The sequence below is a fragment of the Bufo bufo genome, chromosome 2 (genome assembly GCF_905171765.1).
Source record: "Bufo bufo chromosome 2, aBufBuf1.1, whole genome shotgun sequence".
NCBI classification, from domain to species: domain Eukaryota; kingdom Metazoa; phylum Chordata; class Amphibia; order Anura; family Bufonidae; genus Bufo; species Bufo bufo.
The window spans coordinates 456,892,350-456,911,240 of record NC_053390.1 but is presented as its reverse complement, the minus strand read 5'-3'; the positions used below and the strand labels follow the sequence as shown (position 1 = coordinate 456,911,240).

At 42.2% G+C, this 18,891-nt stretch overlaps 1 protein-coding gene across 3 annotated transcripts in view; it reads left to right on the top strand.

Annotated features, from left to right (window-relative positions):
• Window positions 1-8,081, top strand: part of KLHL26 (kelch like family member 26) — an 81,774-nt gene extending 73,693 nt beyond the window's left edge. For all 3 annotated transcript variants that reach the window (XM_040417620.1, XM_040417619.1, XM_040417618.1), the window contains one exon: window positions 6,275-8,081. In XM_040417620.1, coding sequence (XP_040273554.1) covers window positions 6,275-7,856 — 1,582 coding nt within the window. In that variant the 3' untranslated portion in view covers window positions 7,857-8,081. The remainder of the gene's footprint in view (window positions 1-6,274) is intronic.
• The last annotated feature ends 10,810 nt before the right edge of the window (window positions 8,082-18,891 follow it).

Sequence of the window (18,891 nt, the reverse complement as noted above, 5' to 3'; positions counted from 1 at the left end):
AGTGAAGATATATTTCTCTCTGCTGTTGGCCACACCCCATTCCTGGCCTTGCTTTAGGAAAAGTGACAAGGGTGACGTAAAAAGAGGCACTTTTTTTCAAAAAGTTGTATTTAAAAAGTCACAAAAACACAGCTTGCGACTTTTTAAAGCCATTTTTCTGGCGCAGAATGCTTTTCTGTAGCATTCTCTCAATAAATAGTATTCTTGGCTCTGTATTATTTGCTCTAAATAAGTACAAAACATTGCTGCTTTTTTTAATGTATATTTAGCCCCATTTCTGCATTTTAAAAGCTATAACTTTTTTCTTTTTCTGTCAACATAGCCATATGAGGGTTTGTGTTTTTTGAGACCAGTGAGTATTTGGTTTATTGGTTAACTTATATTCGTTCTTTCAGGAAAATGTGAAACAAAATATTTAATTTCTTTTAAATTACAGTTTGTGCTTTTTGCTGTGTATAAATCTTATTCCCTTTATTCTATGGTACCAAATATGTGTAATTTTTACTAGTCCTTACTTGTTGCACAATAGAAGCAAGTTTCATGGAAAAAACTGTTTTTCTGTGGTCAGATTCAAAGACCTGTAACATTATTATTTTTTCATTACTATTGCCATATGGGGGCTCATATTTTGCAGATAGTCATATCTTTTAATCGAACCAATTTGATGTACATATGATTTATTAATTAACTTTTATTATTTTTTATTGGGGATAGAAAAGTAATTCTACTAATGTTTTTGTGTTCATGTGGTTTAACCCTTTCCCGACAGCCGCCATACAGGTTATGAATCCATAATAGAATAGATAACCCGAACCAGAACCTTGGACACCGAACTTTAAACACAAGTTTGCTCATCCCTACTCAACACCAAATTTGCTTCCCCCAAAAATGTAATTAAAATGCTCAAAAAGTTGCATGTACCCTAAAATAATGGCAATAAAATCTTCAGCTCGTTCCAAGTCTAAACATATCTCCTCAATGGAGAAATAAAAAAAAGTTATGGGTGACACAGCCCATATTTTTTTAGGAAAGGTTTATCATCTTTTTAAAGCAGTAAAACATAAAAAATATTTAAATGTGCTGTTGCTTTATTGGTACCGAACGGTAGATAAAGTATTCATGTCAATATTACCACATAGTGAATGCCATGGAAACAAAACCAAACAACAATAAGGGGAATTGTGGGTATGTTTGCACCCCACAGTTTTAGTTTTGCAATATGTTATATAGAGTATTAAATAGACCCATTAAGTGAGTTTCCATTTTTGTGCTTTTGTTTTTTACCCCTTGCCTTCCCAGAGAAATTACTTAAAAAAAAAAAATTCCATTCACATAATCGTATGAGGTCTTGTTTTTTGTGAGTTAAGTTGTACTTTTTAATAGCTCCATTTAATATTGCATGTAATATAGTGAGAAGTTGGAAACAAATTCCAAATAGAGTGGGGAAAAAACACAATTCTTCCATAGTTTTATGTGTTCCCTTTGCGGTCAATCTAACCTAACTAACATACAGTTGTCTTATCACTTCTCCCATAATCTGCAATAATTTAACATTGCAGCCTATGGGAGATTCACTATGTTCCTATGGAGCCCGGCCACAGGCAAGACTTCGCTATGACAGGCCTTAAAGTCTTCAGAAGGCCTGAGGCTGCCATTGCAACTGAACAGCTTCCTCGATCTCTGCACGGGGGAGCTGTTCGGGCCCTAGGAACGCAGTGCTCCTAGGATTTCACTGCTTAGATGCTGTGGTCACAATTGACCACAGCATTTGAGGAGTTAAATGGACAATCAAGGTCTCTGCCTCCGGTTGTCTGCTGTGTTGAAACTCAAAACTTTCGCCGTACTTCTACTCCTTCTAGGGCGCAAGTCATGAAGGAGTTAAAAAGTGCAATTTGTGCTGTCAAGAAACAATACTTCATACTACTATGTCAATGAAAAAACAAAAAAGTTATGGCCCTTGGAAGGTAAGGAGGAAAAATCTAATATATTTCCAATATTGGCTTGGTCCCGAAGGAAGAGATGCTGACTAACTTTTGTCCTTCCTCTTTTGCATTTGGAGATGTGGCTGGTCCCGAAAGGTTTAAATAGGAGAGGACCTAATACTCACCCCTATGCTAGTAATGGTGATCCATTTTAAATAATACTGATAATAACCACCTAGCTTTTGGAAATAGAGACACAAAGTTTTGTTTCCTTTAGGGTATTATATATGATTAGAATTAGACTTTAGAGTAAAAGTCGGGTCCAAATCTCCACACCCAAAAAGTTTTTCCACACCTGTCCTTGATAAAGTACACTTCCCATTTAGCAGTCATAGTGCTGGCTATATTGTTCTAAATATACTTACCATAGTGATCCTGTCTGTTCTTGTATTGCTGATATTTGACTGGCTATCCATTTACTTCAATGCACAATGTTACCGTCTAGTCCAGGGATGGCCAACCTGAGGCTCTCCAGCTGTTGCAAAACTACAACTCCCATTATGCTCGGACAGTCTACAGCTATCAGCCTACAGCAGGGCATGGTGGGAGTTGTAGTTTTACAACAGCTAGAGAGCTGCAGGTTGGCCATGCCTGGTCTAGTCCATACAGTAACATCACTTGTGTAGGCAATACCAGGCCACTACAGCCAAGTGCTGTGTTGTTGTCAGTTTTAATGCACTCAGAGAGCTTAGCATACAGCCAGGTCCATAAATATTGGGACACTGACACAATTCTAACATTTTTGGCTCTATACACTACCACAATGGATTTGAAATGAAACGAACAAGATGTGCTTTAACTGCAGACTGTCAGCTTTAATTTGAGGGTATTTACATCCAAATCAGGTGAACAGTGTAGAAATTACAACAGTTGGCATATGTGCCTCCCATTTGTTAAGGGACCAAAAGTAATGGGACATAATAATAATCATAAATCAAACTTTCACTTTTTAATACTTGGTTGCAGATCCTTTGCAGGTGGGTTTCATCCCTGGTGATGCTCTTCCAGGCCTCTACTACAACTGTCTTCAGTTCCTGCTTGTTCTTGGGGCATTTTCCCTTCAGTTTTGTATTCAGAAAGTTAAATGCATGCTCAATCGGATTCAGGTCAGGTGATTGACTTGGCCATTGCATAACATTACACTTCTTTCCCTTAAAAAACTCTTTCGTTGCTTTTGCAGTATGCTTTGGGTCATTGTCCATCTGCACTGTGAAGCGCCGTCCAATGAGTTCTGAAGCATTTGGCGGAATATGAGCAGATAATATTGCCCGCAACACTTCAGAATTCATCCTGCTGCTTTTGTCAGCAGTCACATCATCAATAAATACAAGAGAACCAGTTCCATTGGCAGCCATACATGCCCACGCCATGACACTACCACCACCATGCTTCACTGATGAGGTGGTATGCTTAGGATCATGAGCAGTTCCTTTCCGTCTCCATACTCTTCTCTTCCCATCACTCTGGTACAAGTTGATCTTGGTCTCATCTGTCCATAGGATGTTGTTCCAGAACTGTGAAGGCTTTTTTAGATGTCGTTTGGCAAACTCTAATCTGGCCTTCCTGTTTTTGAGGCTCACCAATGGTTTACATCTTGTGGTGAACCCTCTGTATTCACTCTGGTGAAGTCTTCTCTTAATTGTTGACTTTGACACACATACACCTACCTCCTGGAGAGTGTTTTTGGTCTGGCCAACTGTTGTGAAGGGTGTTTTCTTCACCAGGGAAAGAATTCTTCGGTCATCCACCACAGTTGTTTTCCTGGTCTTTTGGTGTTGCTGAGCTCACCAGTGTGTTCCTTCTTTTTAAGAATGTCCCAAACAGTTGTTTTGGCCACTCCTAATGGTTTTGCTATCTCTCTGATGGGTTTGTTTTGTTTTTTTAGCCTAATGATGGCTTGCTTCACTGATAGTGACAGCTCTTTGGATCTCATCTTGAGAGTTGACAGCACCAGATTCCAAATGCAAATAGCACACTTGAAATGAACTCTGGACCTTTTTATCTGCTCATTGTAATTGGGATAATCAGGGAATAACACACACCTGGCCATGGAACAGCTGAGAAGCCAATTGTCCCATTACTTTTGGTCCCTTAACAAGTGGGAGGCACATATGCAAACTGTTGTCATTACTACACCGTTCACCTGATTTGGATGTAAATACCCTCAAATTAAAGCTAACCGTCTACAGTTAAAGCACATCTTGTTTGTTTCATTTCAAATCCATTGTGGTGGTGTATAGAGCCAAAAATGTTAGAATTGTGTCGATGTCCCAAAATTCATGGACCTGACTGTACATCCACATGAGTTGTGTATACATTGTGGATTTGCCACAGTGTTTTCCAGTACCTGCAATGTAGATGAGATTTTATGTGCCCCTTCAGATGAATGATTTTCACCTGTAGGTGCCGTCTACAATGGACAGCACCCAGACTGAACACTGACGCATTATAGTGAGTGGGCCATAAGTCATAAAATTACTGTATCCATCATTTTCTAACCGTTCTTCAAACTAGACTCACGCATTGAAGTCAGTGAGTAAATGAAAGTAAACGGACAGCACACAAACGGCATCCATGTGCATTCTGTTTTTCATTGATGGTAGCTATGAAATGCTGGGTGGGCATTCTTCCATTTTTTTTTTCTTTTGAAAACGGAAAAACTGATAAAAACCTTTTACCAAACTCTGTTTCGGTTCAAAGTGGTACCTTGGAACCGAACCAGACAAACAAAGTGGTACCTTTTACAGTAGGAATTAATTTCTGAAGTTATTAACCGAAGTCCCGCGAGACTTCGAGAAGTTATAACTTCGGCTCATAGGAGCCAATACATTCTAATGCTGTACGGAACGCTCACTCCGTACAGCAGGCATCTCAAACTCGCGGCCCTCCAGCTGTTGCAAAACTACAACTCCCAGCATGCCGGACAGCCTACAGGTATCAGCCTACAGCAGGGCATTGTGGGAGTTGTAGTTTTACAACAGCTGGAGGGCCGCGAGTTTGAGATGCCTGCCGTACAGTATTCTAACAAAGTTTTATGCAAATCAATTTTGGATGTTTTCATCCGAAGTCAATTCGCTCATCCCTAATAGCAATGTTTGCTCTGGCCACTAGGTCTAATAATAGGTCGTGATTTCCTGTTCTGTACAGGTAACTTTTCAGTAGCTATCTTGTTATCAGAATTACAGTGACAAGTAATACCTCTATGTAGATAACACATGATCCACTATTCACAATTGGTGAGATCATAGCCTATTTTCTACTTTCTGACCTCTTCACAGGTCACAGAGCATGCCCAGAAAACTCTCCCATACAAGTCATTGTGTCTATGGCCGATGTAGCTGCTCTCAAAGGTCTTGATATATTTTAGGCCTAGTGGCCTTTGTGAAAACTGCACAATTCAAGTTTTTTTTTTCTTTTTTATACAGTGGCATGAAATAAAAAATAAAAATTTTTTTTAAATAACATGTCATTTTCTGGTGACACATTCCCTTTTAAATCCATAGCAAATTCCAGCTGTGTATTTCCACTGCAGATTTCACAATGCAGAGGGTGAAATCCATGAAAAATCCAGAGCAGAATTTCTGCTGTGGAAAGTTCGATGGAATGGTAACAGAGGTAACGAATGAACTTCTTTCTTGTGGGTCATTTATCAAGCCCTCACGCCAGAAAACTGGAGGTTTGCAATTATTTAAATACCATGGAGTTTTTATGCCGTCCTCATCACTTTCCAAAAAAGAGGTGTGGCATGGGCTGCACCATCGGACCCAGCAGGTTTATCATTATGTATGCCAGTCATCTGAAATAAATGATGACTAAAATTTATGCCAGCTGCAAGCTGGTGTATATCTCACTCTGGGCGCATGGACTGCCAGAAGATGTGCTTGTGTGCACCTTATCATAAATGATGCACATCCTCCAGCAGTGCTGGGGGTAATCAAGGCAATATCCTCCAAGATAAATGACCCCCCCCCCCCCCCCCATTGTTTGTACAGTAGTTACTGTAAATGTATATATATATATAATTTTTTTAAAATAAATATTTGTTAAGAACTTAGGGGTTTTCCTAGATTCAAAAGTCTCTGCATGTAGGGTGAAAATAAATGTGCAACATACCTATCGGAGAATACTGATTCCACTCTTGGGATTTTGTTTCTATTGCCATGTCGCCACTGAATCCACTTGTTGGTTCTCCCTTATTGTCCTACATGCAGAGATTATAATATCTCTCATACCCCTTTAAATTTCGGTCTGTCTTTAAAAGTGCCTAATTCTTCTTTTTTTTTTTTTTTAAGGGCGATGTTTACAGGAGGAATGAGAGAAGCCAGTCAAGATGTTATTGAACTTAAAGGAGTATCTTCTAGAGGACTGAGACATATCATTGATTTTGCATACAGTGCGGAAGTTACTCTCGATCTAGACTGCATTCATGATGTCCTTGGAGCTGCTGTTTTTCTCCAAATGGTACCTGTTGTGGAACTTTGTGAAGAGTTCCTGAAATCTGCTATGAGTGTGGAGACTTGTCTAAATATTGGGCAGATGGCAACAACTTTCAGTTTGGCATCTCTGAAAGAATCAGTTGATTTATTCACTTTTAAACATTTTCTTAAAATTTCTGAGGAAGAAGATTTTCTTCATTTGCCTCTGGAACGGCTAGTTTTCTTCCTCCAAAGTAATAAGTTAAAAAACTGCAGTGAAATAGATTTATTTCATGCTGCAATCCGTTGGTTGCAGTTTGACTATTCCCGACGAGCAAATGCTAGTCAAGTTCTTTGCCACATTCGCTTTCCATTGATGAAGTCTTCCGAGCTGGTGGACAGTGTTCAGATTGTGGACATCATGGTAGAAGACGTGTTATGCCGACAGTTTCTGCTTGAGGCCTTCAACTACCAAATTCTTCCATTCCGCCAGCATGAAATGCAGTCTCGTAGGACCATTATTAGGTCAGATGTATGCTCACTTATAACGTTTGGTGGAACGCCTTATACCGATAATGATCGAACAGTAAGCACTAAAGTATATTACTTGCCAGATCTGACTGCTCGTCAGTTTAAAGAACTCAATGAAATGGAGATTGGTTGTAGCCATGCTTGTGTTGCAGTCCTGGACAATTTTGTATATGTTGTAGGAGGACAGCATTTGCAATATCGAAGTGGTGAAGGTGCTGTTGAAGTATGTTTTCGCTATGACCCTCATTTAAATCAGTGGCTGCGAATTCAACCCATGCAAGAGAGCAGAATTCAGTTTCAACTGCATGTCTTGTATGGCATGTTATATGCAACTGGGGGAAGAAACAGATCAGGAAGTTTGGCATCTGTCGAAAGGTATTGTCCAAGGAAGAATGAATGGACATATGTCTGCTCTTTAAAACGCAGAACTTGGGGTCACGCAGGTGCTACACTTCAAGGCAGACTATATATTTCAGGTGGCTATGGAGTATCCGTTGATGACAAGAAAGCCTTGCATTGTTATGACCCTTCTTTAGATCAGTGGGAATTTAAGACTCCAATGAATGAGCCAAGAGTTCTTCATGCCATGGTAGGGACCAAGAACAGAATTTTTGCTTTTGGTGGTAGGATGGATCATGTTGATCGATGTTTTGATGTTTTGGCCGTTGAGTATTACACTCCAGAGACTGACACGTGGACAACTGTAAGTCCAATGAGAGCTGGACAATCTGAAGCAGGCTGCTGTCTTTTAAAGCACAAAATTTTTATTGTAGGGGGCTACAACTGGCACTTGAACAACGTGACTAGCATTGTACAAGTATACAATACAGAAACTGATGAATGGGAAAGGGACTTGCATTTCCCAGAATCCTTTGCAGGAATAGCTTGTGCATCAGTTATACTACCACAGGTTACAACTCAGAGCTAACCAAATATAACATTTCACATGGACTTGAACTCCTCTTTGTATTATTTCAATTTGTATTGCCCAAAGAACAGTAAACTAAAAAGGTGTTCTGTACCTAAAGATGCATTAAAGCCTCTGTGTTCTGCATACTCATACCATCTTTGTCTACACACTGTATTTCCTGCAATGTTCATATATCACTAAGTATTGTGCTTTTATTCTAAATGATACTGTGAAACTAAAAGCAATAATATTCAATATGTGAGAGAGAATCTAAATCGCACATCCTCATTACTATGCTTTTGATATAAATTACAGCATGATAAAACATGGCTATACAGCACTATTATCAATCTATTGCTATGCACTATTAGGAGGCATTTGTATACAGTTTGATCAAAGAGCTTAGGCCCACTTACCGCGACAAGGTTGCCTCTTCAAGTGGGGACCTACTCTAACTTTGGTGCGGCGCAGTGCGGCGACTATCGTGCCCCCACACCGCTCCACCAGGCAATGGGACCCAGCAGCCACACAGCGCCCTCACTGTGCGGCAAAGCCACCTAGGCCCTGGGCCCCATCACTCCACCAGCACAGCACAAAAGCAGCGACGGCCACCGTCCACCCCCGCCGGATCAGCACTCCTCCCCTTTCGGCTCAGGTGCTCTTAATTAGCAGAAGTCTGCAAAGGGTTTATAAATTCCTACCACCTCTCAGTTGGTGTTCCTGAGAGGCTGTGAACAGGTGAGCTCTTTGCACCTGTTCACATTATGCGGTGCTGGACGGTGGCCGTCGCTGCTTTTGTGCTGTGTCGGTGGAGTGATGGGGCCCAGGGCCTAGGTGGCTTTGCCGCACAGTGAGGGCGCTGTGTGGCTGCTGGGTCCCATTGCCTGGTGGAGCGGTGTGGGGGCACGATAGTCGCCGCACAGTGCCGCGCCAAAGTTAGAGTAGGTCCCAACTTGAAGAGGCAACCTTGTTGTGGTAAGTGGGCCTATGCTCTTTGATCAAACTGTATACAAATGCCTCCTAATAGTGCATAGCAATAGATTGATAATAGTGCTGTATAGCCATGTTTTATCATGCTGAAATTTAAAACAGTTGTTATATCAAAAGCATAGTAATGAGGATGTGCGATTTAGATTCTCTCTCGCATATTGACTAAAAGCAATAATGCATACTTGCTAAAGCAGTTAATGTCTACTTTTTTTTTTCTATAGGTGAATTTTGCCATTCCCTTCCTCTCCCTATATACTGTACAGTATATGCTATTTGTCTTCCTATCTGTGTTTTATAGGCGGCTTCCAGTGAGAAATTGATGTCAGCAGGCTCAGAGTGGCTTAGAAATGTAGCAAAACTGATCCTCACTTCACTAATCTCTCAGTGCAGCCCAGGTCTCTGCTGTTCTCCACTTCCTTCTAAAGTCTTGACATGCAAGAAATGCTCACTCAGCAAATCACTGGCCGTGACCCATCTCAGCTAGTGATTGGCTACTGTGCATTTCATGTGTGTCAAGGTGGGAGCTGGAAGTAAATCACTGGCCGTGACCCATCTCAGCTAGTGATTGGCTACTGTCCATTTCATATGTGTCAAGGTGGGAGCTGGAAGTTTTGAATAGCAGAAACTCGGGCAGTGATATTGGTTATTTTACCTTTTTAGGCGACTTTGAGCTCACTGCCATCATTTTTTGTCCACACTAGAAAACCCCTTTTACTAATCACCTTGTATTTCAATTTTGTTATGGATTGTTGTACGCTATGTCTGTTTTTGACACTTTGATATGTATCTCTTTATAGATAGTCACGCTTTCCCATTCTGCTACAGTAGATCTTGCAGAAAAAATGTTGTTTCATCTTGTCAAGAGATCACTTTGTTTGGAGATTTTTTACTTAGCATTTTGCTGAACTGCATAAACAGTTAATCACCAATAGGTCAAATTCTGCTACAATCACTGAAACTGGGATACTCTATTATTGGATATTTCCACCATATGCTAACCATTATTATGGAATTTATATGATTATGATTTGTTGTTTTGATTTGTGTCTTTTGAATAAACATTATATTTTTAATCTATGGGAAGTAAATTTACTCTTTTTTGCGTGGTATTTATATGAACTGTTCTGTCCCCACATGAAGGCGAATGAAGGTGTAAATGATAATGACTTTGTGACTGGCCTACCTTCGTATCCAAGCAGTGGAGCAGACCGGACCGGCAGATGCTCAGGTTAGATGGATCCAGACGTAGACATGAGGATGCAATCAAACGTGGGTTTATTTGATCCAGAGCAGTGACATACGGTGATACAATACAGGAATGCAGTAGATGCTGTGATGTGGATGTCTTTGCTGAGGCTAACTGCTGAGGCAACTGCTGAGGCAACTGCTGGTCAAAAACTGATGCCTTCACAAGCCGAGGTATGGGTCTCCAGTCACAAAGGAATGCAGCACTGAAAAAGGCTACAGGAAGTGACCAGGCCCAAGGCTGCTAAAACCACGCCCAGAGATAAAACTTTATAGACAACGAACGAAGCGTGCAGCATACAAATTCCGGCCAGCAGATGGCAGCAGAGAACAATAGACTTAAACAACATAGGTAAAACAAGAAATAATACAGTGCAGAAATTCAATATGAAAGGAACAGCACACTCCCCGTCTGAAATTCACTTTGGGGATTTCACTATGACGAATGTCCATAAAATATAAACAACCTGTAAAAGAAAAACATGTTAGAATGCAAAACATAGATTAGTCCTATTTTCCAACTTGGAATGGTGAAGATCTGCGAAGCTTGATACAGTCCTGTTCACCCATCAGGGACGTTCTCGATGGGTCTCATCCAACTGGAGAAACGTTCAAAGCGCTGACAACTGAAACTGGCGGTTTGCTTTGTTCCAGTGACTAATGCACTAACTTCAGCGCGGATTTCTGGATCATTATCCGGATCCTGGATGCTGAAAACTTCCTGTACACATTCGTCCGCCTCTCCAAGCAGAAACTCTGGACGAAAGACGAATCCAACGTGATTTTGGTTGTTGGGTTCTGTGACTTTCAGATAGGCAACCGCTGCGATGGCCTCCGTGGAGGCATCCGAGAACACGTGGAGTTCTTTCTTTATGCTAGAGGAAAGTGAAGTTTTAATATAGCATCTCGGGATGTGGATCTCATCCAAGGCACACAAAGATCGCTTCCAGGCTTCCCATTTTTGCTCTTTCTCGGAGGGAAGTGGGGTATCCCAATCCTTGACTGTTTCAGAAAACTGTCTCAGTAGAGATTTACCTTGTATGGTAATGGGCGCTACAAATCCCAGCGGATCGAATAGGCTGTTTACTACTGATAGGACTCCTCGCTTTGTGAATGGCTTGTCTGCACAACTTATCTGAAAACCGAAGGAGTCAGCCGAGAGATCCCATCTGAGGCCCAAGCTCCTCTGCACAGGTGGACTGTCCAGTCCCAAGTTAATGTCCTTGAATCCTGGTGCATGATCGCCTGATTCGAAGGCCCTCATAACGGCCAGGCTGTTTGAAGCAATTTTGTGTAGTCTAAGTTTAGCTTGGTACAACATACTTTGAGTCCTTTTGAGCAGATCGATAGCCGCTTCTTCAGTGGGTAGTGATTTGAGTCCATCGTCTACGTAGAAGTCCTTTTCTACAAAGTCTCTGGCGTCTTTACCGTACTCGGATTCTCCCTCTAATGCAGTTCGCCGAAGGCCGTAAGTTGCCACGGCAGGTGAAGGGCTGTTTCCAAATACGTGTACCCTCATTCGATATTCTGCCATCTCTGCGTTGGTGTCGTTATTCTTGTACCACAGAAACCTGAGGAAATTCCGGTGGTCCTCTCTGACTACGAAACAGTGGAACATCTGTTCAATGTCGGCGGTGATGGCAACGAGCTCTTTTCTGAACCTCATCAGCACTCCAACTAGGTTATTCGTCAGATTAGGACCTGTGAGGAGGACATCATTAAGAGATACACCTTGATGTTTGGCACTTGAGTCGAAAACAACCCTAATTTGATTAGGTTTCCGTGGGTGATACACTCCAAATGAAGGCAAGTACCAGCACTCGTCATTCTTCCCTAAGGATGGAGCTGGTTCTGCATGGTTGTTGCGGAATATTTTGTCGATAAAGGCAACGATGTGTTCTCTCATCTCAGGCTTACTGTTCATGGTACGCTGAAGAGAGTTAAATCTAGACAGAGCTTGTTCCCTATTGTTCGGGAGTCTCACCCTGGTAGCTCGGAAGGGTAATGGAGAAACCCAGTGATTGGTTTCGTCTTTAAGGAACTCATTGTCCATTATCTTGATAAATTCTCTGTCCTCTACTGACAAAGCTACTTTATCATCGTCCTTGCTTGTGTGAAAGACTAATCTTCCCAAGTTGTCAGCAAAGGGAGGAATGTTGTCAGGTGGTTGTATGAGGTCTGGAGGCTTCTCTTTCACCTCATAGTGATGAGGGCAAGGCTTAATGCAAGTTGTGCGTCCATCTCCACGCACATACGTTTTGAATGAGCGGATTTTTGGTTGATCCAAGCATACATTTCCTATGACTACCCATCCCAAGTCCAGTCTCTGGGCATATGGTGCATAGTCGGGACCATTACACTGTTGACGCACCTTGTGTACCCTTAGATTGTCTCTGCCAAGCAGGAGTAGAATCTCGGCGTTGTTGTCCATAGGTGGGATAACGTTGGCTAGGTGCCTTAGGTGTGGATGGTGAAATGCAGCTTCCGGGGTAGGAATTTCATCCCTATGGTTGGGTATTTGATCACATTCGATCAGCGTCGGTAGAGGTATTTCCGTATTTCCACTGACGGAACAAGCGATGAATCCTTGTGCCCTCCTGCCGCTAGTCTCTATGCGACCCGAGCAGGTGTTTAAGATGTAGGGTTCTGATGGTCCCTTTATTCCAAAGGCTTCAAAGAATTTAGGTCCTGCTAGGGAACGGTTGCTTTGGTCGTCAATGATGGCATACATTTTTACTGCCTTTTCTGGTAGCCCCTCCGGGTAGACCTTGATTAGGCATATGCGGGCACAACATTTCTCACTCTGGCCCTCCCCACATACGTCCAAGCATGAGCAGGAAACAGCAGTGGCTGTGTTAGCGTGGTTCTGGGGCTCCCCGCCATGACTTGGAGCAGGACTGGTGGTGACGGCAGCAGGTGAATCCCTTGTGAGTGGAGTTGGGTGCATAGCTGAGGCATGTCTATCACTATGACACTCCTCACACTTGATAATGGATTTGCAGTCCTTAGCCATGTGCTCCAATGAAGCGCAGCACTTGAAACATACCCCAAGCTCGGTCAGGACTTTCCTGCGCTCCTGTATTGTTTTGGATCTAAATCCTCTGCATTTGTTCAGTGAGTGTGGTTTTTTATGAATGGGACATTCACGATTGAAGGCCTTGTCTCCTGATGAGGTAGTGTACTGTCTACCAGTAGGTACTGCAGATGATGGTAGGTTAGTCTTTCTAACACTCACGCTGCTCTTAAAGTCTCTGTGTTTATGCACAATACTTTCATACCTTGATGATGGTGTCACTGAGGCTGTAGTATTGAACTCCAGGAAGTCGAGGCTGGGGTCATTCCTCATCTGGGACTGTTCATCGATGAACCTACAGAAATGAATAAATGGGGGAAAAGTGACGTCATGCACTCTTTTGTACCTTGAGACTGATGCCGCCCACTTTTCTTGCAGGCTGTATGGTAGCTTCACGACAATTGGGTTCACCCCATGGGCTGTATCCAGGTAGCACAGCCCGGACAGACGAGGGTCTCTTTTGGCAAGCTCCAGTTCCATGAGCAAATCACTTAAATCCTGAAGCTTATGGACATCCTTGAGACTGATCTTGGGGACGTTCTGCAGTCTCCTGAATAGTGCCTTCTCTATTGCTTCTGCGCTGCCAAAGGTGCGTTCGAGTCTCTGCCAGGCTGCAGCGAGACCTGCTTCTGCTTGTCCCACATAGACAGTTCTAAGGCTCTTGATGCGATTTGTGGAGCCTGGGCCCAGCCAGTTGATCAAGAGGTCGAGCTCCTGCTCTGCAGTTAGGTTGAGGTTGGCGATGGCAGCTTTGAAGGTTGCCTTCCAGGCTCTGTAGCTCTCCGCACGGTCATCAAATTTTGAGAGACTGGTGTTAAGTAGCTCTCTGCTCACCATAAACCTGGCAAACTCAGACATATCTGATTTCTCACTGCTTGTTGCCATGACAACTTGTGATGCCCCTGGGGCGTATAGGTTGCGTGGCGAGAAAGGGTGAGATGCTTCCGGGTAGAATGATGTTGCTGCAGGGTTGAGCTGTGGTCTAGCCTCTGTAGATTCTGATGACTGCTGCTTGAGCTGTGGAGGTAGGCCAGGAAACACCTGGTAGCCATCTTGCTGTAATAACTGTCCTTGAGAGGGCGCGTCTGGGCGACTGTTATTGGATTGCTCGGGTGCTGTGGGTGTCACTGGCCCTGCAGGTAGAGCTGACTTGGAGGTTTCAGTGTTGTTGACTTGGACAGTACTGCACACTGGGGGTGGTGCAGATAACTGTTTCAGTACGTAGTCGCTGGTGCGATCAGCTGGATCGTCTATCTCCTCTGGTGGTAAGCAGACTGAATCAAGGCCTTGGCTCAATGCTTGCTCAAGTAGTCTTACTTTTGCTAATGCGATTTCCTCTTCCCTCTCTGATTCGAGGATCTTTATTCGAGCCTCTGCTTCTGCTTCTGCCCTCTTGGCTTCTGCCTCCGCTTCTGCCCTCTTGGCCGCCGCCGTCTGTGCTTCTGTTCTCGCAAGGACTTCTTTTTCGGTGAAGGAACGTCTCACTTTGGATTGCTCTGCATTTATGCGGGCCTCTAGTAATCTGTCGCTCAGGGCGGAGCTTCTAGAGCATGATGATCTGTAGGACCGCGAGGAATGTTTGGATGAATGTGATCTGTGTGATCTAGTTTCTTGCAAATAAGAGATGCGGAGTTCCACTTTATCTTTAGCGTCCAGCACCATGGCGTCTCTTTGTCTGTCTATTGATTCTGCCTTGCACAACTCTGACGGGGCTTCTTCAATATTAGAGTCTTTTAGAAAGGTTATATACCTTGTGGACAGTCTCTTGTATCTTTCATGGGCTGCGTTCAGCCGCCCGACGGCAACTTGTAAACTGGTGGCATCGCCTGAGGAGGACTTAAATCCTGATATGAGGGAGGAAACTCGTTCCCATAGCTCTTCCAGGTTGTCACATAGCTCATCTTTCCTGGTGTGATAATTTTCTGTGATCTTTATAGTTGGTTTGAGAGAGCGCCTTGGTCGTGTGACTTGGTCTGCTGGAAGTGTGGGTTCTACCTCCAGCTCTTCATAATGATCAGTATCAGGTTGCATTTGCTTTATTTCATCACTGGGGAACTGTACGAAGTCCTTTTCGGCCATTTTGATTTAAGGTGCGCTGTCTCTTTAAGAAAATGAACTTTTGAATTGGGGGCTGAAAATTGCAGTGCGGCTCAGATGAGGCACCCCGATGAGTTTCCTAAAGTGTTTTGAGTGAATTGCGGGGTTTTGGTTTGAGGGAGGCCCCGCGTGCGTTAACAGTTCTTATATCATGCGAGCAAGGGTTAACATAGGATGTAGAAAGTGGCTTGGTGAGTAGTGGAGGACTTCCAGGCGAGAGTATATCTACTGCGGACACGCCGTGCTTCCCCTTAGGCTTGTGGGACGTGCACTGTTGCTGGGCAGATTTGCTGGGAGTGGGCCTCTTGCAGGGGAGGTTCCTGAGTGTGGCACTGGGCTCTGAGGGAACCTGTAGCCGGGCATTGGACATTCAGACGGATATTGACTGGGGTATAAGGCTTTAAGGCAGTTTTTGACTGTTCTGTCCCCACATGAAGGCGAATGAAGGTGTAAATGATAATGACTTTGTGACTGGCCTACCTTCGTATCCAAGCAGTGGAGCAGACCGGACCGGCAGATGCTCAGGTTAGATGGATCCAGACGTAGACATGAGGATGCAATCAAACGTGGGTTTATTTGATCCAGAGCAGTGACATACGGTGATACAATACAGGAATGCAGTAGATGCTGTCATGCGGATGTCTTTTCTGAGGCTAACTGCTGAGGCAACTGCTGGTCAAAAACTGATGCCTTCACAAGCCGAGGTATGGGTCTCCAGTCACAAAGGAATGCAGCACTGAAAAAGGCTACAGGAAGTGACCAGGCCCAAGGCTGCTAAAACCAGAGATAAAACTTTATAGACAACGAACGAAGCGTGCAGCATACAAATTCCGGCCAGCAGATGGCAGCAGAGAACAATAGACTTAAACAACATAGGTAAAACAAGAAATAATACAGTGCAGAAATTCAATATGAAAGGAACAGCACATGAACTGCATAAACAGCAAGCAATGTGTGAAACTTCTTCTTTTATTAAAACCATTGTCTACTTTTGGCAAGCTATATCTATATGACCTAAAATTGGGACACATTAATACTATAGAGGAGATAGTATTATCTTTGGGCCCCCCTCTACTATCCAGAGCTTTGGGCTGGAAAGAGCATCTTCCTCTGAAGATGGAGAACCCTGCTTGTTTTAGATTTATGTACTGTGATAAGCAGGCAAAAGAAAGGACAGTGCCTTATGTAATATGGCTGCGGTGTCAATTTCAGTGCTTGGATTTATAGGAAAACTGATTGTTAGGTATAGGAATGTGCATATAACCTACTATGTGGTGTTGGGTAACTGCTGGGGCAGGTGTTCTAATAAATAAATGAACCTACAAACTCCTGACGGGGAGAAAAAGAGGCATGAAGGCTGAAAAAATATAGAAACATTTAAATTTTATTGAAACACCTATACATAAATGTGGAGAAAATAAATCAAGATGAGGACAAAGAACATCAAATTATAAAATGGTCTTCACACATGCTACACTGAGTACATAACCCCCCACATGCACATGCTCCCACAAAAGTTGGAAATACATGTCACAGAGGTTAATGGACTAGTTACAAACCGAAAGTAATCTAACACCTGGGGTAAAGTCCTGCGCAATACACCCAGCTCTGCAGTGAGGGTGGGGTTAAACTCCCACCTAAGAATTCCTACACTCCCCAGTCACTATAGGACCAAAAGAGAGGGAGGAGGGGACACCTGCTGTTGTCACAGAACATATAAATCAGGGGAATAACCTACCTGTGGACATGTTTGAAGGAGCGTGAAGCAGAGGGTCCAGAATACACCTCGACACGCGTTTCACATAATAGCTTCGTCAATAAAATTGAAATTTTTTATACATTTTTTTCAACCTTCATGCCTATTTTTCTCCGGGAGTTTGAAGGTTCATTGCTTTGGTTGTAGCAGGCTGTGATGCATCATTTTGAGGCTTTATTAGATTTGATTTTTTTTACGTTCTCATAAACCTGGAAACCATAACCTACTGAATTTAAAAAGTGATATCTATTAATCTGAACAAATTACTCTCAGCCTCAGAATATGAATTCAGTCTCACTGATATGAAGGAGGAACATCTTTTATTTGGAAATTGTGAATAAAGCAATCTTCTTCAAATTAATATTCCAAGCCTTCATTTGGATTTGAGGTGACAGTGCAACAATAGATGTCGCTTTTGACAAATCCATGTTTAGATTTGGATAGACAGCGTATTTGCGATTTCTTTCCCGGCATTTAAAGTTGTTCGGCTTACTATCGATGGATCTCTCATACGGAAAGGTGTTTTAAAAACCATTTTATAGAACGCTTTTAATGGAGTTGGTCCTATTAGTAGTAGGAAAAATGTTAGATTCTCCATGCCTTTTCTGCTGTCAGTCAGCAAGCTACAAGTTGTTAGACGATAATGTAGCCTACATTGGATTTGCTGTAAATGATGACAACCTACACCTTTCTGATTTGATATGAAGGACTTGATTATGTGTCTTCTTTTTTGCATGTTTGTCCTACTGCATGTTTTTTTATGTTTAGACAAAAAGCACAAAATATAGCGAATTATTACTGCTTTTAATTGAGAAATTATAATCCTACACGTATATCATCTTAAATGGTCACACCTTTAGCAGTAATAATTGCTACCAAACTCTTTCAATAATTTTATACCAGTATCTTATATTGCCAAGTGATCTAATTCCACATTTTTTGTAGATATGGTTTTAATTAAGGCATTTGTAAAGTTTTATAAATGTTTATTTCAACATCTGTGGTGTGTTCAGATCAGGACTTTGAAAAGGCTCATCCCAAATGTCATTATTTTTTTTATTTTCAGCTACTCAGATGGAGGTTTGTTATTGTAATTTGGATCTCCATATATCACTACATAACCCTGTGACACTTCAGCTCAATGCAGAATTTGTGATATCTTCCATATTGGTATGTTGTCAAGCTTCTTTACCATCACCACCTTGTTTGTCTTTGCTATGTTTTACTATGCTTTACATTATACTAAATGAATAGCACTCTGACACATAAAATCCAATAGGACCATGCATACATCTGTTTTATTCATGACTCCATGTGCCTGATCCACAATCTTGCATTCATTCAAATGAATGGGAGCTGAGCTACAGTACGCTCCTACACAGTGGATGGAGCCTTCTACCACCGGCTCTGTCCACTGTTTAGTTTCCAGCCCCGAAGGCTGCAGGATAGGTCATCAATATCTGTAGCCCAAACAGCCCATTTAAGGGAGTAGTGTAATAAGTTTACATTCCTTTTTGAAAATATGTGAACATTTTGGTGTAATAACCATGCAATAATAGGGAACGCCTGAAAAGGGAAAAAGAGGACATCATGGCATTAAATTCCCCAGCTGTTCTGCTCCATATATTTATAGTCTTAGGATAAATATATTACAAATTTGCTGTTCATTTCTATCTAATATTCGCCCAAACAGAGGTACTCATTTTTTTATTTTATATAAATTTGATTATTCTCTTGATCAGTGTTAATTCTGCTTCTGAACAGTTGTAGATTCACAGGATATTAGTGTTAGGCGCATCTTTCTAGAAGTTTTTCTTTACCTTCAGTAGAATTGTTTGTTTCATAGATACATTTAACAAGATGACAGAAACATTTCTTGCCAGTATTTAGAC